General features: G+C 44.1%; 2 protein-coding genes across 6 annotated transcripts; one reads left to right on the top strand and one right to left on the bottom strand.

Moving 5' to 3' along the window:
- Positions 1–4,377: 4,377 nt before the first annotated feature.
- Positions 4,378–13,004, bottom strand: LOC109853820. The gene is made up of 13 exons (XM_020426297.1): positions 10,921–13,004; positions 10,305–10,493; positions 9,772–10,007; positions 9,298–9,509; positions 9,097–9,173; positions 8,749–8,945; positions 8,490–8,650; positions 8,169–8,337; positions 7,898–8,091; positions 7,666–7,795; positions 7,401–7,590; positions 6,997–7,139; positions 4,378–6,766 (listed from the first exon to the last, which is right to left on the bottom strand). Exons 1-13 carry the CDS (start codon positions 12,674–12,676, stop codon positions 4,784–4,786), a joined length of 5,637 nt encoding a protein of 1,878 aa, XP_020281886.1. The 5' UTR covers positions 12,677–13,004; the 3' UTR covers positions 4,378–4,783.
- Positions 13,005–15,404: 2,400 nt separating this feature from the next.
- Positions 15,405–20,949, top strand: LOC109853823 (probable cytochrome P450 6a13). 5 transcript variants are annotated; one of them, XM_020426310.1, is made up of 7 exons: positions 15,405–15,531; positions 16,228–16,301; positions 17,057–17,431; positions 17,571–18,138; positions 18,276–18,497; positions 18,684–18,935; positions 20,168–20,949. In XM_020426310.1, the coding sequence occupies exons 3-7, from the start codon at positions 17,075–17,077 to the stop codon at positions 20,332–20,334; spliced, it is 1,566 nt and encodes a 521-aa protein (XP_020281899.1). In that variant the 5' UTR covers positions 15,405–15,531; positions 16,228–16,301; positions 17,057–17,074; the 3' UTR covers positions 20,335–20,949. The 5 variants fall into 5 exon arrangements, with proteins under 5 accessions (XP_020281899.1, XP_020281897.1, XP_020281896.1 ...); XM_020426311.1 differs by lacking the exon at positions 15,405–15,531 and adding an exon at positions 15,580–15,927; XM_020426308.1 differs by lacking the exon at positions 16,228–16,301 and having other exon boundaries at positions 15,405–15,525.
- The last annotated feature ends 16 nt before the right edge of the window (positions 20,950–20,965 follow it).

Here is a 20,965-nt window from a genome sequence, read left to right as displayed (position 1 = left end):
GAGAAAGAGAGAGAGAGATACTTTGAATAGCAATATCCATTATCGCGGAATTACACTCGAACGGACACCTCGTTTCATCGTGATCGGATTAGGCTTTATAGGAGGCAAGGAAGATGTGCGCGCGCGCGCAAGGAAGACGCGCGCGGTGAGTGGGTCTCTCGTGTGAAAAAGGAAGCGGGAAATTTCTCAAAGCGGGAAAGTATCGCGTCACGCGGGAGAGACGGGGGGGGAGAGCGCCGGTATCACTTTAATCTGCCACGAAGGAAATCTTGTAAATAATCGAAGCAATTATCCGGCTCGGTGGCACGAAGAGACGACGACGACGACGACGACGACGACGACGACGATCCTGTAAAGAGATCGGCGCAACTTTCCTACGCGACGGAGAAGAAAAAGAGGATACTTCATTTCATTGAGCACGACGACGAATCGATTAGCAATACGTCGTGCGCGCGAGTCGAAACGAGCGACTTTGCGAAGAGGTCGAGAAGGGGCTAGGGGATTTTTAAGACTCATCGAGCGGACGATCGGAATTGACGCGCGCGACGTTGTTGATTGTTTTGAAACGCGCGCGCGCGGATAATAGCGTTCATCAGAATATTCGGCGCGTGAAAGATTCAGTAAGATTCTAATCACACACACACACATACATTCTCTCCCAGCGAGACGTATCTATGTACATCTCATAATTTACTTACATCGAATTCTCCCTGCAGATCGCGGGCGCAGTCGCACAATACCCCCGACGTATATACACCCATACGTATATTCGCATTAACAATGTCTCTCTCTCTCTCTCTCTCCGCTCGCCGTCTCTTTGCTGTTCTCACAGTCGCTTCCCAGACAGTGTCGCGTATTCACGTGCAACAATCCCGGATCCTGTAATGTGCCGACGAAAGCTTTCCCTGCATGAATACCCAAGTATGCAAATGTCTCCGCGTACCGTTAGACGTTTCTCTCCTCGCCTTCGAGCATCACTCGAGAGAGTTCTTGTTGTCGGGGGGTTGTTTTCTCTCTTTCTCTATATCTTCCCTCTCGATGCGAGACTCATCGAGTTGCCCGAGAACTCGTCCATGATACCGCATTAATAAATAATTATTATTGAAAAAGACAGTGGCATTCAGTCATAAATCATCCCGAGCAATGATTAATATGATACACGTCAAAACTGACGATTCACGTTTTTTTTTTACTGAAATATCATCCGAAATAAGGCTATCCGCGAAGGCTGTAGTGTTCTGCATATTCATTTCCGTAGACGATAGAAAACTATAGCCATAAGGTGATGATACATCACTGTTCACATCGTTTATATTGTATTATAAAATAATTTGCAATTAATATAAATTATATATCACACAATAAAATAATTCATTATCTCGAAACAAGTATTACGAGAAATAAGTATTTCTTTGGCGTTAAACGTTCGTTGTACAAACGACGAGTTGCGCTTTGATTCTGTATTTATGTTGGCGTGTCGTTCTTTCGGTGCCTCGGTTCTTCGCCGCGACGCGGTGGCATCTCGTTGGAACGCGCACCGAGAGAGCGGGAAACGCATCCTGGAAATCGGGATAGAGTCTCTCGATAGTCCGGACACGTCTCACGGTGATAGAGAGAGAGAGAGAAAGAGAGAGAGAGAGAGATAGGCGGACTCCGTCGTGCGGGGTGTGCGCTCGTATGGACACGCGTCGTCGTCTTCGTCGTCGTCGTCGTCGTGTGCACACGTCGCACGTGGACCGGGCCGAAATCACCGACAATAGAGAGAAACGCAACGGCATTCACGTTGCGCGCGTTCTCGGGGATGAGAAAAGCAGATAAGCAGCCATACTAACGAGACGATACACGAAGAGATCACGTCCGGTGCGCGCGACGGCCCGTTTCCCGGAGAGAGAAAAACGGTGGAGGAAGAGACGCGGCGCGTCTCGCGATCCACGAACGGCGGCGAAGGTAAAGAGTTGAAGGAAAAGAAAGAAACCGGGGAGAGAGAGAGAGAGAGAGAGAGAAAAAGAAGCGCGGGGGCGCTCTTCTCTTCGCCTTCGCGATTCGCCTTCTCGATAAGGTAAATAAGAACGTACCGACACGTACATCGCGTGTACGTGCGAGGCAATAACGGACGGCTTCGCGAATATTTTCTATTGTATTCTCCTCTTTCGATGTTGCCTCTTCTCAGGTTGCCTCGTTTTCGTCGTTCTTCTTTTTTTTTGTCCCGCGTTACCGCCGCTTTTTATCACATTTTCTCGCGATATCAGCATGCGGACCGGCCGAGCACATTGGGACTCTCACACGTGTATGTACACCGAAATGAAGTTGGCTTTATTCAAAACAAATTGTAAGTTTTAATAGTTAACAATAGTTGACAATAGAGTTCCCCAGTTTTTACAACAAACGTTCATCAACGTTTCCATCGATTTAAGAAAATTTAAAATACAGTGTGTGCAACTTTTGTAATGACAAATTATATAATTGATTTTTATAGTATCCTTCTTCATAGAGTCATCCTTTGCAAAAAACCGTGTGTCGCGATATTGCGATTTAATAAAGTAAAGTTCGAAAACTTTACTCACGGCACTAAAATGCGTAAGATAGAAATTCGCGTTCTTGACGGAGATGTCATGGATGCGGGACAACCCGCGCGACTCGAGACCGCTCCTCGCATTCTTGGGTTATGAAGGTTCGTGGAGTTCGAGATGTTGAAGCCTAGAATTTCAAGGGTCCCGTTCCAAGGCTTTCGCTCTCGGCCACGATCTCGCGGGGCATCGTAGTCCAAATTGGTACGAAGTGATCCGTGGCAGTTCCGTAACGCTCGCGCTTCAACCGTTTCGGATTCCTCGGACGTTCGGGATCACGTTGACTATGCAATTTTGCGGCTTCATGCTAGAGAAAGCGCGGAAACCGGAAGCACTTGTCGAAGTCCCCGGATATTCGTATATATTTCACGTGAGGATTCCCGGCCGCGGTAATATCGGCTTCCGCTTCGCCGCTTGATAATACGACAACATCTGTCTCTCGCTCTCCGCGGCACGAAATATTCTGAACTAACGCAATTTAGCGAAAACCCCAGGTTTCTAGCGGGACGCAATTTAATTGTAATTTTATGTCCTTTATGTATTTGCACATATAAACGCAAACGCATTTTGGGAGAGATATAAACAATTACGCTTGTTCTGTGTGCGTTCTAAAGTTTTAATTGAAGTGAAACTGTAGAAGAGAAGCTTTTTGCGCGCGAGAGAAATAAACGTCTGAATTTGAAATTTATTTATTTTTTAAGCACATTTAACAAGGACATTTTTCACACCGTTCTATTTTTTTTTGCATATCGTATATTCTATGAAAAAAAAAAACAAACACGTTGCAACATAAAAATTATTCGGTCAGCTCGGTCAGTCGTCATTTTCCGACGATATCTTCGACTGACAATGATGGACGCGCGACAGTGCGTTCGCGAACCGGAGTGCAGGTAGGGTCACGGAGGTAACTCTCTCAACAACCATAATTTAATAACGCAATAAACAAACGAGCGCGCGCGTCCATAGAAGCGTGTCGTGCGAGCGTTCGCAATCGATACAGTAAAACCTTGGTAATTAGTTGGGGCCGGGGCGGCGATAAATAAAGCGATCGTAAGCGTGAAATATGATCCGCGCGATCTTTTCATCAGGTTTACGCGGCGCGTGTTTGCCGGGAAACGATATCCGCGGAATGCGTTGTTGTGTACGCGTAGGGGTGTGTAAAACCTTCGTTTAGCCCTCGTGTCTTGTGTGACAAGCATAAACGTTGCGCAAACCACCGACCGCGCGGCGGCCGGTCGGTTCGAGCGGAAGCAATGAAAACCGCCGTAGCGAGCGCGGCAACCGCCGCGGATCGTAGGGGCACGGTGAACGGAAGTAATCCCCGTGGCGCCCGTAAACGCGAGCGTAGATCACCTCACGTGGATAAACCGTCCGGTCGAGGATTGCCGAGCCGGCGAACATTATGCGTTATTCGCGCATGAGGTCTTTACGAGATTTTGTGTCTCGTAAAGTACAATAACGACCGCGAGGCAATTCCTCTTCTTTTGCCCCGCTCTAACGTTCTTCCCTCTTTCTTTGCGCGCGCAAAAAAAAAAAGAAACGGATCTAGCTTTCATCTGTGAAAAAATTGAACGTGTAAATACGCGATCGAAGAGTCGAATGTGAAGAATAAAATGAGATCGCAATGTTATTCACGTCGAAAGTAGATGTAACAATAAATATATAAATTTATGCGCTCTTGAAACACATTATATCAATGTGTTGCACATCGCAAAGAATTTTCACAAGCAGTTGTCGCAACAGGATATTAATTGCAGCGTATAAACATATATATTAGTTGAAGGTTGCGTATATTCTCAGACAAGAAGCGTATATGTAAATATTTGTTGTTTATATATTTTGTACAAATAACAATTCCCGATTGTGCACTTGTGCATTTTCTCAACGCGGAAAAAATTGTTTTTCGCGCAGTCACAATAAAATATTCGTTAAATTGACGCGGCGAGGAAAAAACATTTGTACATTGTAGACAGATTATTTTCTTTGTAATTTATTAACGTGCAGCGATTAATATAAATCTCGGTCACATATTTTTTCCTTCGGACGTCGTCGTCATCATCATCGTCGCGTGTCTTCTTCTCGCAAATTCAAACACTCCGCGTCCGCCATTATCCGCGACCGTCGCTTCCCTCCGTCCTCAAATCGGAGAGGGAGAAGGCTCGAAGGAAATATACATATATAGTCACTCTCTGCGCAATTGTCTAAGATCATTTTCGTCAAGTCTCTTCCTGCTCCCATTCCCAGTCCGCTTCCTCCGATCTTCCTCTACGTCCGATCCCATGGATCTCTCTTCCGTTCTCCTCTTCTACGAGCCAATTAAATCTCTCCGAGTTCTCGTCGGTTTCGGATTTCGAGCTCCGTCGTTGATTCTCTTCCTGCGTGGCTCTGCTGTACTCTGTCGAAACCGAGTCCGTCTCGTCCGTGCCGGATTTCGAACTGGTCCTGTTATCGTCCGTGTCTGTGCTCACGTCTCTCGGCGTCGCCGTAGCTTCGTCATCCGCGAGCGACTCGACGTCGCCCTCGCTCGACTGCTCGCCGCTCGGCTCGCGTTTGATCGTCGAATCTTGTTCTTTCGGTTTCGTCTCGGATTGCTGTTCCTTGGAATCTTTCGGCTCGCGTATGACGTAAGCCGAAGAGCCCTCCTCCTCCGATCTGGACTTTTGCACTTGCCAGGCCTTCTTGAACGGATGTTCGCGCTCCTGTTGAACAAGTTTCGGTCGCTCCGGTAAGAGATACTCGGGATCTTCCTCGCTGGCCTGGCTCTTTATGATGGATTCCCGTTTGAACAGTCCGGTCGACGTCGGTTTGACCAAAACATCTCCACCCTCTTTCTTCACCACGTTCCACCCTGCGTTCACCAATTCCTCCTGCGACAGTTTCGACAGATCCTGCAACGATTCCCTCTTGCTGTCTTTCGTGAGCACGAAGTTGTAGCTGTTAACGTCCTCCTCCTCCTCTTCCATCGATGTCTTCCGGCTGGTGCTGGTGTAAGACGGTCTCCTCGACGTTTCCTGGCTGCTCTCCTCCTCGCTCTGGCTCTCCTCTCGCGAGGGCGGACCCTGTTCGCGGTACTCCCTGCGTCGCATGTAAATGACGTCCTCCTCGGGCTCGCTCGGCTCCTGCGAGGAACCGAGCAGCTCGATACGCGGCCCAACGCTCACGGTCCACGAGTCCATGCTGTCCTCGCCCGGGAGATCGTCCTTCAGCATGGCTATTCTGCCCTCCGCGGAGGATCTGCGTTTCAAGGTCTCCTCGTTGGCTTCGCTCTTCTCCTCGGTCAACGACTCGCTCTGCTGGGATCCACTCAGCTTTTCCATGAACTGCTTCCTTCGCACCTTCAACTCGCGCTCCCAATCCTCCTCGTCGCTTGTCCTCGCGTCCGAGCTCGGGACGCGCTCCGGCTTCGATCTTCCACGAACCGACGAGTCCTCCTCGCTCTCAGAAGAGAAGGTTCTTCTCGCGACGTTCGCCGAGGATCTCGCGAGGAATGGTTTCGGCTCGTGTTGCTGCTCTCTGACGAATGGGGCTTCCTTACCGACGAACTCCCACGAATGATCGTCCGCGTCCTTGGCTCTGCCTCTGGACTCGGATCTTCTGAACTGTCTCGCGTCATCGTCGCTATCTCTTCTGCGTTGCCGGTCTTCTTCGCTCTCGCTCTCCCTCGACGACACTCTCTTACCGTCCTTGGTCCTGGACAGCGATCGTCTGTTGCGCGAAGCCACCAATTCATGTTCCCGTTTACTTCTCAGATATTCGATAATTTCTTCCTCGGAATCGTCCACGTATGAATTTCTGGATGTTGCTCGACCTCTGCTCGGCACTTCCTCGTAATCGTGTGTCTCGATGAACGACATTCGTCTCCCGTTCGCTTTCTTCAGCGTCGGCACGTCTACCGCTTCCTCTTCCGTCTCGTGTCCTTCAAGAACTCCGGTCGCTCCGTGAGTTATGTCCTTCTGCCAGTCCCAACCGGTCGACGCGATCTCGTCGTCCTCGAAAACGTTCGTTTGCTCGCTCGCCTTCGCTTTCGCGGATTCCGCGACATCTTTGTCCTCGCTTGTCTTTTTCTCGTCGGAAGCCTCGAGCGTCAGAACATCCGTGCTTTCCATTATGACGCTTTTCACCTCCTGCATCGGAAGATCGAACAGCAGCGTCAGAACGACCGACGCGGCCAATACCGTCGCTACTTCCAGAGGATCGATCTGCAAAATACGTAAAATCAATATAATTTACGTGTTTCTCTTTATCGAATCATTATTTTTTTAAACGTGACTGTTCCCTCTTATCTTTAATTTTTCCTAAAAACTTACACAAAAAAGCTGTGAGAAAAAAGTAAACGCATTTCTCGCGTTAAAATATATAATACTTACCGATGAAAAACCCGCAGCTAGGTAAAACTCAAAAATTTTAAAACATCGCACGCGAGACTCACCGCTCTGTAAATGTGAAATTCAGATGAAAATCTCGTGGTCCCCGTATTGTAGAAAAACACCGCGAACTGCGTCAGATACACGGCGTACGATATCCTGCTGAAGATCACCAGCCGGTGGTCGGAGAGAAATCTGTTAACGACACCTACGAAAAGAAGAGATACGACGTGTGAAAATCAATCGCGTCAGTTAATGTGTTCCGTTCGTTTTCTAATTGCGCGCGTCGTCTGACCGGCTGTGTGTTATCGTTCGGTTTAGAACCTGTTCTTTCAATACAGTCGCAAGCTGTAAGTCGTGAGAAATTGACCAATCGCAATCGCGCGATTATTCTTCTGTGATTTGGTCTGTGACTGGTCAATTTCTTACGACTTACGACCGTATTGTAGAACAGGTTTTAGAAACAGACCTCCGTGCTCCGTGAAGCAGGCAAATATTGACCAGCAAAGCGCCACGGCCCACAGCACCGGCCCGATTACCGCGTAGTTTGCGGCCTCCTCAACGTCGTATACGTAGTCGCGCCTGGCCTGGCGCCAAGGTGAAAATAACGACCATGAACCCATTGCCGTCGCGATCAACCAGCCCAAGATCACTAACACCTGAAATTGGGAACGTCGCGATCACGTGTAAAACAACTCTGCAAAGGGCTTCGCGCTCACGGGCCGGAAGTTTACCTTGTAGATCCTGACGTTTTTGCCGGTGTAATGGAGAAGCACACCGAGACCGACGCCGGCAATATACGGCGTGGCTCTGTGCAGCGGCAACATGTAAGTCAAGTTGGCAGTCTTGTAAAGGCGTTTTAATCTGAAATCGGGGAAGAGAGGGAAAACAGAACACGAATAAAAAACAAGTGTCCGATCTGTCTTCCGCGTATACAATAATTGCTGAATCTCGTCGTGTACTCACGAAATCCCGTGGAAGATGACGAGAGACAGGTAATTGCTCGTCGTCGCTATGTAACGAAGCGTGGCGGACACGAGAAGGAGGAAGATCATCAGAAGAATTCCGACGAGAGGTTTGTATTGCAGAAAGAAGACCAGGACGGGCGCCGAGAGCGACAGCTGCATGTCCAAGGCCAGCTGATGCGTGTGCGTGGCGCACTAAAAAAAATCGAAAGATTTTTTATACCTGTGCGTAATGAGACTCTCGACTCGTCTCCGAACGTCGTCGTTCTCACCATTTCCTCGAAGGGAAAGAAATTCTGCACGTACAACAGATTCGTCCAGGCGTTGGACTTGCAAAGGTCCGCGTTCGCGGTGATGATGCTGTTCCACTGCGGACCCGAGCCGATGTGTTCCATGACGAAGGCGTACCAGAACACCACCGCGAGCAACGCCGGTGAGAGTCTGAACGCCGTTGGTAAAAAACAAAAAAGTTAAAATTTAAATTACTTAGAAATTAAATTATAAAAATTTTTAAGCTAAAAATTACAGCAAAAACAAAAACGCTTTTTTTTTTTTTTTTATCGCAAACCTCGTTTTCGCGGGAAACGTCGCACCTGATAAATCTGGCGATGAAACGGCAGAACCAGCGAATCTCGCCGCGACTCGTCAGTTCGTGCGTCATGTTGTAGGCAGTCAGTACGCCGCTCAACAGGAGAAAAGTGTCCGTGTACACCAGCGAACCTCGCAGAACGGAACTGGCTGGATTGTTGGCGATCTGTTTTTTTTTAAACGGATGTTTAATCGATGAGGCGGGCACGCGCCCGGAATATTACGTACAAAAACCGCAGGCGGATTTCTCTCCGCGATCCTTACCTCGGTGAGAGAAATGCGGTTGTTAAACGGTATTCGGGAAATTGTTATAAGCTGGTGAGCGACGTAAAGAGCGATCGTAGAGAGCGCTCTTATTCCGTGGATACACGTAATATCCGCAGCGCCCGTCGCTTCCTTCAATAGGGCTTTAATCGTTCTCCGTAAGGAAAATGACATGATTATCCTTTCAGAATAATTTCCTGCGAAAGAGAGACATGACGCATTATGCCCGCGATAATCGCCGCGCGCGCTTTAAATATTTAAAGCTCGAAATATTTTCCTGTGTGTAAACACGCGTGTTTAAAAGTATAAGGAAATTAATTGATAAAAAAAAAATCGTGTTTTATTTACCTTTCCCCTGCGTTTCCACCAGGTAATCCCTCACAGTCGCTACGATAACGAGACACACGATCATGGCGTAAAAATATCTACGAAGTAAAAAACGAAGATTATTCGCATTGATCGGAGCGCGCGGTGGACGATGTAACACAGAGAGAGAGAGAGAGAGAGAGAGAGAGAGAGAGAGAGAGAGAGAGAGAGCGATGTACGTACAAAACGCCGATCGTCTCCTTCGAGTAAGTCTGAGATTTTTGTTTGACGTAGCACATGTTCGGATCCACGTTCACTGAAAATCTAATTCCGAGAGTTTGATTGTAATCTTCCAGGGCGCTTTCCAGCGTACGTTCAGCGTCCTCGGCGGAACACGCCGCTGGCACGCACAGCGCCCAATTTATTGTCGTGAATTTTGGAATGAAATGACCTGGCTGAAACATCGAATGAATTGTTGAAAAGTGTTCAATTTGTTCAAATTTACAATTCGCGACAAAGCGAACTTGAAACAACAAATTTATATAAATTTTTAAACACGCGACAATATCGAGAGAAAAATTAATTGTCTGTTAAAAAAAAAAATATTTTTAACTTTTGTTTTTAAATTTGTCTGTGATAAAAAAAACAATATAATTAATATCCTATAAATTTATTATTTTATTTTTCTTAAACACACAGAACGCGCATGTCTCTTACGTCGTGCATGTTTCCTCGTATAAATGCACGGGCTTGCATTAGGTTGACCGGCAGTTTCATATCCGGATGAGAAGCGTACAGGTCGACACTAGCCAAGCAATATTTCCCTTGAATTCTTATTGTCTTCTCGTCCACTTTAACTTGCGCCAACACACCCAAACATTGATCGAAATCCCCGAATTGATTCACGTTTCCTCGCAACAAGCTTGACGGAATCTTCGCGCTTGAATCTAACACTGCGAAAATTGAAATCATCATCTCTTTAAGTCTCCAACGATTTGGCTGATTGTTTGATGCAAGAAAAATTTAAAAAAATTACACAATTAAAAATGCGAACGCAGTTCGCATTTTTCGTCAAAAAAACTTTAAGAGCGCAAATAAAAAGAGATCTATACGTATATATATTTCTCTCTCGGTGATTAGAAAATCGATTCGCACGCGAACGCTAAAGAAAACCACCTTTTGGCATAAATGACTTTGACTCGTCAATGCGAAAATAGAATGAAACCAGTTATTTCTGTCAATCGACTCACTTTGCAGCGCCCACAACTTGTAACCTCTCAATTGTCGCAGGAATATCTTGCCATGTTGCTGACACTCGGAATTTTCAACGTTCGTATAATTTGGCACGAAGGTCGGCGCATGCAGAATTGCATCATTCAGTTCGGACAATGTAATAGATGCGTCTGTGCGTTTCCTCGTTTTCGGTTTCGTCTCTTGCTCTACAAAAATATATATATGTCGTGCGTAATTAGAGAGATTGAATTTTTGTTTCTTCATTCTTAATGATAAAATTTAAATTAAATGTTAAATCGCGCGCGATTTACAATGTTTTTTTTTTTTATCGTAGAAAAAGAATAATGAGGAAATGTATTTTTGAAACTTTTCTATTTATATTATATTTTTCTGTTATTTTTTACACGCTGTTTTTTTTTTTTTTTTTTTCAAAAAAGAATCTCAATTAGTGAAAGACTCGAAGTAAAATGTACTTGACTCTGTTAGACACATTTGACTTCGCGATAAGATTATATTACTTGAGGTATATACATTGCTCTCAAATATATACACGGCGAAATCTATTCACGTGGAACATCTTTCGAATAATCTTGTGCTTTTCGTTATATTGAATCATTTCTACATAATACTCACTCCCAGCTCGCGAAACTTCCTTTGAGGAAGTTGGTTTCGAAGTTGGTGGTTTCGCCGTTACTTTCTTGGCATCCGTCTTCTTCTCCGTTTGTTTCGTCTTTTCTTCTTTGGTCTTCTTCGGTGTCGCAGGTGTCGATGAAGTTTCCGGTTTCACGCGCGTCTTTGATTTTTCGTCCGTTTTCGTTTCAGTCTTAGGAGGCGCTTCGGCGGCCTTAGGCTTCGAAGTGGTTTTAACTAATTCGACTTTTTTTGCACTCTCAGGTGATTTATCGGCACTTTCAATTGGTTTCTTCGCCTCGTCCGATTTCTTCTTCTTGATCTCGACGGTTTGTTTCGACGCGCTTTCAATTGGTTCGCGTTTCTTCGTGCTTTCGCTCGTCTTTTTCAAACTGTCAATCGCCGGCCTCGTAATATCCGCTGACTTTTTATCTTCTTGTTTCGGTTGTTTCTCCGCGTCGCGTTTAGGCAAAATTTTTGCCTTATCTTTATCGGCGAGCCTCACTTTCTCCAATTTTCTGGGCGCGGGAGTGGTTTTTTCTGCATCGTCATCTTCTTCGTCTTCCTCATCGTCTTCGTCGTCTTTATCGTCACTCTGACTTTTACCTGGTTTTTTATGTATTTTTTGTTTTTTAACTTCTGTTACTTTCCGTTTAACTGTCTTGGCTGTTGCTTCTTTTTTTTTTTCATCTTCGTCGTCGTCGTCGTCGTCGTCGTCGTCATTGTCATCATCATCATCATCATCATCGTCATCGTCATCTTCTTTATCGTCTTCATCGTCTTTATCGCTACTCTGACTTTTACCTGGTTTCTTATGTATTTTTTGTTTTTTAACTTCTGTCACTTTCCGTTTGACTGTCTTGGCTGTTGCCTCTTCTTTATCTTCATCGTCGTCGTCGTCGTCGTCGTCATTATCATCATCATCATCATCTTTATCAACAGCTTTGGTTTTACTGTGTTTCACTAATTTTTTTACTTTACTAGTTTGCGTTTCTTGTTTTTTCTTTTCTTCTTTCTTTAAACTCGTCTTAGCGACTTTTTTACCACTATCTTCATCATCATCATTATCATCATCATCATCATCACCTTCATCGTCATCGTCATCGTCGTCGTCACCTTCATCGTCATCGTCATCGTCGTCGTCATCGTCATCGTCATCATCTTCGTCGTCATCATCGTCTTTACTTCCATCGCGAACAAACTTTTTCATTTTATCTTTTTTATTTTTAACATCGCGATCTGATATTTCGATCTCAGACAGCTCTTCTTCGTCTTCTTCATCGTCCTCTTCCGTCTCATCTATCTGATCTCTCTCAGTCTCCCCCACCGATTCTTCATCTTCTACCTCCACCAGCGTCTCTTCATCTTCATCGTCATCCACTTTGACGCTTGTTTTTCTGGAACCTCTCGATGTTGGTCCAGTCACACTCTTGTCTTTCAGATGTTCGGTGCTCCTCTCGATCCGGGTTTTCTCCGTTTCCGTGGCTGACGTCGGCTCGGCAGGTGGTTTCCGACCACCACCAGCGGCGGTTCGCAATTCTTGCCATTTCCGGGGCGAGTACGTTGGTCCCCCGGTCGTCGTGGTGGTCGTCACCGTTTTGTCCGCGGGACAAGATTTACCGTGCGCGGGAACGCAGACGGCCGAGTGCGTCTGCGGCGCGGTTGCGTCGCGTATTCGGAATCCATAGCAGGTGGCGTAAAACAGCACGGCGACGAAGCCCAGGAGAGCGACGCACTTGCCCAGAAGGGCGACAGCCATGACAGGGCAGCCTTCACATGGAAGTGGCGAGGACCGGACGACGTTGCACGCGAAGCTCGACCATCCGCCGTCGTTCGTTGCTGATGCTGTGTCGTCGATCTGTCGGCGCGCGGCAGCGGAAACAATTTCTCCTCCAGAAGGCTGCCCAGGGTGACCGGCCCCGCGACTTTTCGACGGCTTTTCCGCCTCCGGTCCTCGGTTTCCGTCGCGCGATCACGAAGAGAATCGATCGGCGATCTATCGCGATAGTCCGTCTTCCAACGTGGCGAACCCCGGGCCGCCACGTCCACAGCCGCCCGTGCTTTCAAGGAAATTAGAACGTGTGGCATCGGCCCAAGCAGCTAGGAGTTTTATTTAGCATCAACATTTCGAGGCGGTCGACCACCAGCGAGCGGCAGCGGCCTCTTCTTGCCGCGGCCGCGACTGCGTCGACGCTATCGAGCCCGCCATGTGGTCCGGCCAGCGCGGATTTATTGCGCAAGATAATGGAGGATTCCGCGGCGCGCGCGGGTCCGTGCGGTAATTTCGGTATGCGTACAATTTCCCGTAACGTAGTCGCGCAAAAATAAGCTTTACGGTTTCGTTGCTGTTTGTGGGATCAATTTTACGATTTGATATTTACAGAACAGCACGTTGTGAGAAAAGATAGTCGAGAACGAATTTTGAGTCGACAGTCACATTGACGTTTCAAATTTCAATTCTTATTGCTCCGCGGCAAGACAAAGAAACAGTTCAAGTAGTTGGCTATAATTTCCAAGCTCTAAATATATTTGCAAATGTTATCTGTGAAAGAGATACACTCGAAGTGGTAGATCTATTTCTCTCTCTCTCTATCTCTCTTTCTCTTTTGAGAACATTTGTAATAATTAAATTTAAAAAATTAATAAATTACTGTAATAAAGTTTGGATTAAACTTGAGAGATTTGTTTCGCATTTTTTATGTTCTCACAAGCGCGCTCGAAAATATGAGCAATTATAATTTTTTTTTTTTTTTTTTTTTTTGAAGCAACATATTTTTATTAAAATATTTTAATGTGACTTTCACGTGGCTCAGTGATTGCATTCAAATAAGTGCAATTTAAGCTTGATAATTATCATTATTTATTCATAGTTTTGTTTGTCCCATAGAATGGCGATAAACGGACACGTTGATCGGCTTACTGTGAATTTAATCAATCTCATTAGTACATCGCGTTAATTTGTACGCAAAACTCGCGCGCGAAATTTCGCCACCAGCAAAATCCGACACATATTCGGAATTACTCGCTATTGATGTCACAAAAGCTTAAGAGACTATATATGTTTGCAAATATAATATTCTCTCACAGAATTTAGTTAACTTGTTACTCGCTCTGTAAAAAAAAGTCAAAGTGTGTTTGCCGAAATTTTTTTTATTAACAAATATACGCACAAAATCACACATGCGTAATAAAAATGTGTACAATAAATATGTGTAATAAAAATTATATTTATTTAAATGTGTCTCAATATTGAACATTTACAATACAATAAATGCACCGCGTGTTGCGTAACCAGTGAAACACTTTCGCCAGCAGCAAAAGTCAGTCACTCTTGTAGCTACCAGCACGATCTATTGTCGGCTAGTTATCAGCAGTTGATCGGAGGATGTGGCGGTTCGTATGATCCTAGTAAGAGAGGTTCAGAGGTTCAGAGGTTCGAGTCCAGGTCGCGAGTAGATATTTTTAGCAACGATCTTTTCTCAACAAGATCTGTCTACAAGATCGTAGAACAATAAATTAGCCATTTATGAGGTTGGAGACGCGTTCTTCGACCCGCTCGCTCACAAGATGCGCATCTCTTTCCTTAGCCACAACAATGTGTCGCGGTTTCACACAGTTTTGCGTTAATATGATATCTGATTAAAAAAACCATTTCGCAACAAGCTTATCGTTTTATTTACACGCCAGAAGGAAATGCTTTTTAATGAGAGTGTCGTAATTATCAGAACGTATAGATTATAATTTTCGAAATATAATAATCCGCACGATCGGTCACGTTCTTTTTTTGAGAAGACTAAACAACGACACTAACAACATCTCGTAAAGATTAGATTAGCAACGTGACTCACACACAGCGCGTTTGACGAAAAATTCGACGTTTCGAATGAATGATAAATGATACGTTTGACGGGAAATCCGACCGTTTCAATGACAAGTTCACGCCGCGCTCTTTTAGGCTCGCACCACCTTTTAAAATCCGTTACGTAAAATCTCTCGATGCGCATATTGATTATGATGCATATATTATCATACGCACACTCGTCTCATTGTGTACACAATTCAATTGATACAATTGGCGAAGGTGAACAACAATATTTCAATTGACGCGATTGATTGGCGAAGAGAACAAAAGCCGCGTCGAGTCCGCGCTCGTATAAGAACACACGCGAAAAAGAACGTGTCCGTTCTTCTGGCTCTCTGTTCTTGGCGGTGCGATCGATTTGTTTAAAAGGAAAGGAAAGAGAAGGCTTCGTCCTTTTACTTCTTGTAACTTGTAAATTCGTTGACATCGGCGTGATGTCATTCGCGCGATTATTTTGCGATGCGTTTTTTGCTTGTCCGCGCGCGTGTATAAGTTACGGAGATACGCGCCCGCGGGATTTTCTCCGCGGGAAGATAATAATACGGGGGGATATATATCGGCTCGGGTCTCTCCCGATCTTTTGTGAGAATCGGCTTTGCGCGAGCGACGACGACGACGACGACGACGACGACGACGATCTCCTCTATAAATGCGCGTGGCGTTCGTTCATGACTTCCAGTCGGTGGGAGGTCAGCCTTTCGGCGAGAACGATACGACGACGAACAGCCACATACATACGCGCGCGTGTGTATGTATGTACAACGCCGTTTTTCTTTCCTTTTCCGTTTTATCGTTCTCTCCGCTATTTTTTTCTCCCACCGTCCTCTTTCGCTCTTTTTCGCGCGCTACACACATTCGCACACACATTTTTTTTACCGTGAAAAATCGCTCCAAACTAAATTCAAACGAAATCCATGCCGCGAAATGTTTTCTAGTGCGTCGACACGAGTTTCCACCGTGCGCTCTTTTCTTCGCGTCAAATCGTCACGGCGAATCACATGCGACGGTCGAACGCGATCGGTCAGTGAGTGAATGTGCGTCTTGTCTTCGACGAAAGAACGGAAAAACATTTAAAACAGAGCTAAAGCAAATTGTTATCTCGACACACGGCTCGGTCGGATCGAACTGCGCGCAACAGCTGAGTAAAAGTAATCGCTTATCTAAATACGTAGAATTTGAAGTATTGCCTCGGATTGCGCGAGAACTGGAGCGAAGCTTTCACAAAGCGTTTTGATCGTAATTATGCCATCTCGGCATATATTAAACAGAGAAACTCTAATAGATTTAAAATAAAAAAGTAAGCGCACGCGTGCGCGCGCACACTTTACACTTTGCTTTGCTGCGTCAAACCTGTCGAAAAACATTTTATATAATTAATTTCCAGTCTTTTTTTCTCATATATCATTTTATGTAGAAAAGATATAAAATTGTATGGATTTTACAAAAAGGTAATAGATTACGACTCAAAGACTGAGCCGGGGGATACAATAAAAGTGAATGCGTCGGAAATTCCCGAAAACCGGTATGAATCAATCAACAATACCCATCTTTATCTTGGATTTATTATTGCCTGCAGAAGAATACGACGTGGAACACAAAGACGTCGAAAAAAAAAAATTGCAGAGAATTTAAAACGAATCTTTTCGAAAAAAAAATTTTTTTTTTTTTTAATACTTTGCCAAGGTCTTTAGAATATTTTTTGTTGTAAAAGACATTTGTTAAAATACTTAAAGATATCTTTCGCGTACGCTTCTATTGCACTACAAGAAATTAAGTGACGTTAAAAAAAAAAAAAAAAAAACAGTGTTATCAAAACCGCGAGTTCTCAAAAAGTGTGGTCATTTGCACCGAACTGGTTTGCGAACGTTTGCGTACACATGAGTAATACATTACGAGTGTGGCTAATCTGATCGGTCAATGTAAATATAGCGCGAGACTAAATGTTATAATCTTTCTTCCGAGTGCTTGTTTTAGCGCTGTTAAAATAATTTGGAGAACACACATTTAAATGTATATAGCCAATAATCGAACGATCGCATTACGCTAGAAAGATATTCGATCGAATGTTAATGCGATAATATCGATCTCATTCAGTCTTGTGTAAATTTGTGTTTAAAAATTAATTACAACAAACTACATTAATTGCTGAGATGATTTTATTATTATTAGTTTTTATTAGCTTTTTTTTTTTAATTTTCAGTTTTTTAATATTATTTTTATTTGTTATTTATATAATAGAGGTGGTGTAAATTTTATTTGCGACAAACTTATTTTCAGAGGCACGTCGAACGGAAGATGAAAATGCTCACCGTTCTAACGATATTGCTCGATCCCTTCCTTCTTATCGGACTCTTTTTCGGCATTCTGTACTATTATCTCACGGCGACATTTGATTTTTGGAAATGTCGCGGTGTGCCGTACAAAAAGCCGACCGTGCTCGTCGGAAACTTCGCTTCTCTGCTTCTGTTCCGCAAGTCGCAACCGGAAGGCGTCAAAGAGATGTACCAATGGTTCGAGAACGAAAAATTCTTCGGCGCGTTTCGCGTGAGATCGCCCGTGCTGATCCTGCGCGATCCCGATTTGGTGAAGTCCGTGTTCGTCAAGGATTTCGCTTTCTTCGTGAATCGCGGAATTCCGGTCAATAACGCCAAGGTACGCCAAAATTCTCTCAACGATTGTTTGTTAGAAACAAAACAATCCTTTTTTTCAGAGTTCGCTAAAATTTAACGTTTAATTTTTTTATTCAGTTTTTTAAATAATTTTATTATTTAAAAAAAAACACAAATATCAGGATCCGCTGTCCGCGCATCTGTTCAACCAAGAAGGACGCAAGTGGAAGAGTCTCAGATCGAAGCTGACCCCGGCGTTCTCGTCGGGCAAGCTGAAGCAAATGTTTTACCTGCTGGCGGAATGTGGCGAGGAATTGCAGAAGCTCATAGACGCGAGCTGCAGCTCAAGCACGGTGGTCGAGGTGCGGGAACTGGCGGCAAAATTCACCATCGACGTCATCGGCAGCTGCGCCTTCGGCATACAAATAAACTCGCTCACCAACAACGAGTCCGAGTTTCACAGGGCGGCGAAGAGGCTCACGAAACCGAGTTACAAAATCACCCTATGGAGAATGCTGCGAACAGCCATGCCGGGACTGTATCGGTTGCTGGGTGTGCAGCTTGTCGATCCGAGCGTCACCGCGTTCTTCAAGGACGTGGTGTCCCAGATGATCGACCAGAGGGAGAGCGCCGGCGCGACAAGACACGATTTCATGGACCTGCTGATCGAGATAAAGAACAAAACCGCTCCGAAGAACGAGGGCGAAAGCGCGCGGATCTGCGGCAACGAGGACGTCGAGAAGGACATCGGTAAAACCTTGATCGCATCTGCGCGTGCTAAAGCTCAGAACATTGCACCGCGGCATTTGCGATGACTGATGATAGTTTGTTATTGTTATTTATAAATTCACAAGACTAAATCATATCTGTGTGTTTTTTTTTTATAGAATTGGACGAGAACACTATCGCGGCACAGGCGTTTATGTTTTTCGCCGCTGGTTACGAAACGGCCTCGAACACAATCGCGTTCTGCCTCTACGAATTGGCGTTGAACCCGGAGATCCAGGAGACAGCGAGGCGAGAGATGCGCGTCGTCATGGAGAAACGGGACGGAAGATTGACTTACGAAGCGGTAAAGGAAATGAAGTATCTCGACATGGTGATACTAGGTGCGAGTTCCCTCGATAACGTTCTCGATAAGAAAAATTTCCGGGATTTTTTACAGAACATTTTTGTCGAGAACACATTTTGTTTTTTTTTATCGTAACAATAACGCAATATACACATAAAAATATTTGTGAATTTTTTTTATGTTATTATTGCGCAAACACTGATTTTATATTTTATTCATTTAGAAACTTTGAGAAAGTATCCGCCAGCCCCGCTGGTCTCTCGAAAATCCGAGTACAACTATCGTATACCGAACAGCAAGGTGGAACTGCCGGCCGGCATGCGGGTGATCGTGCCGATTTATGGGTTTCATCACGATCCGAATTATTATCCCGACCCGATGACGTTCGATCCCGAGAGATTCACGGAGGAGAATAAACGCAGGAGACATCCTTACACGTATCTCCCGTTCGGTGAAGGCCCGCGAAATTGCATAGGTATATTTTTTTTTTTTTTTTTTTGCATATTTTTACTTCTCCCTCGCAAGTGCGTATTTCAGGTTTTTTTTTTTGGCGTACATACGTCGATTTCACCGATCGGACGGGATCGAAAAAAAAATTCGTTCGCGCATCTCTCGCGCACTTTATGTTTGATGTCGCGCTGAGTTTTTTTTTTCTTTTAATTAATAAATTACGTAAGTGTTTTCCTCTTGCTAAGAATAATCGTAAAATATACAACATTCTTCCGAGCAAAACATCGTAAATGTGTAAAAAAACGTCGTAAACTTCAAGAATGTGTTATCTGAGAGATTCGGAGAAAGTTAGGTCAATCTCGCTCTTATCTCACTCACAAATGTGCTTCGAACGGGGAAGACGCTTTTGCGTTGTTCCGTCGCGAAACCGTTCGTTAGAACGATTTACGAGTGTTTCGCTGGATGCCCGCACGCGTATAATCACATCGCGCTTAATTGTGACTCGCGAATTAGGCAACCAGACCCATCCAGACTTCATAATCTGCTGAGTCAACGCTGACTTGTTACGTCAGACGTGCTTGCGTCAATTGTGTTCTAAACAATTCGCCGTCTGTAAAAGAAAAAAAATCTACAGCTCACCTCACGTATGCTATACGAAAGCGGCTTATTGATTTCGCGAACAGTCGAAAAAAAACGCGGCGATGGAATTCTTTTACCTTTACGAGATGTGTCGTGGATAAGAAATATCTATATCTAAAAAATGCGCAAACGCCACGTATAATCCTCGCACTCTTGATAATCCTTATCGATTCGTGCATCTTTTCTCTTAGCGCCTTTATCTCTTATTTTGTCACAATTTTGTTATCACTTCAAAAGTGAGAAATTGTTGAATGATGTTTACTAATAAACATTTGACTTCTTTTTTTTTTTTTGACTAATTACATAATCTAACTGGTAAAAATTGCGTAAAAAGTACGTCATTTGTAAGTGACGAAAGTTTCGCGCAATGTACTTATCTGATAATTCGGTCGTAGAAAAAAAAAAACAAAAAAAAGAGAGCAACGCACTTTTAAGCATGTAAATTTACGCGGAATAATTATTCGCCGATGATATGCCTTATATGCGCGTTAAAAAAAAAAACCGTCCGTCTCGATTCGACATATGATATCTATGCAAAACTCTCTGTAACTTGTTTTATTTAAACGTAATAATCACCATACGGTCGCAATCGCTGATGACGATTTTGCAATCTTGCAGGAATGCGGTTTGCGTTGCTGCAAATCAAGATGGGATTAATTGCGTTTCTCACGAATCACCGAGTCGAGATATGCCGCAAAACAATCGTGCCAATCAAATTCAGCAGACGGAGTCTCGTGACCACGAGCGAGGCGGGATTTTGGCTCAACGTTTCACCGATTTCCTAGATCTGTAGAACGATCGTTTCTTTTGAATCATCTTCTTTTTCAGAAGCAATGCGATTATTTTAATATTGTGACACGTATTTTTTGAGAGAGCGTATTTTTATTTAACGTCATTTCGATTACAAGACGTGTTTAAAAAACTGCAAAAGTGTGTAATTAGATACGCGGTAGGATCGTATATATAAAAAAAAAAAAAGAAAAAAAGAAACGTGCAAAATTATCAAAACGGACTCGGCGAGAAAATAATCGCGATATTGTCGACAATAACGCTGATTTATTTCACGGTCGATCCATGTGTGCATAATGACAATTGCATTAGACATTTATTTATGCGCGCGTATAAATAACAGCTTTAATGCAACGTGTCTCACAAAATTTATATCTTTGATTGATAAAAAGTTTACATCCAAGAAGTTCATTTATATATTAATTGCAAGATACATATTTTTGTATAATGCGCTGTGCTTGTACTTACTCATTTTCACGCGCTTCGTATCGGCTCGTTTACTTATAATTAAGTTTTCTTTTTTTAATTACTGATTAGATTTTGAAAACAACTTGAGCATATTTACACATAAATACATATATATATATTTTTTTTGTATTTTAAAATACATTTATAGAATTAATATAA

The sequence above is a fragment of the Pseudomyrmex gracilis genome, unplaced genomic scaffold (assembly GCF_002006095.1).
Source record: "Pseudomyrmex gracilis isolate BER0280 unplaced genomic scaffold, ASM200609v1 scaffold_55, whole genome shotgun sequence".
NCBI classification, from domain to species: Eukaryota; Metazoa; Arthropoda; class Insecta; order Hymenoptera; family Formicidae; genus Pseudomyrmex; species Pseudomyrmex gracilis.
This window is presented reverse-complemented; position numbering and strand designations above follow the sequence as displayed.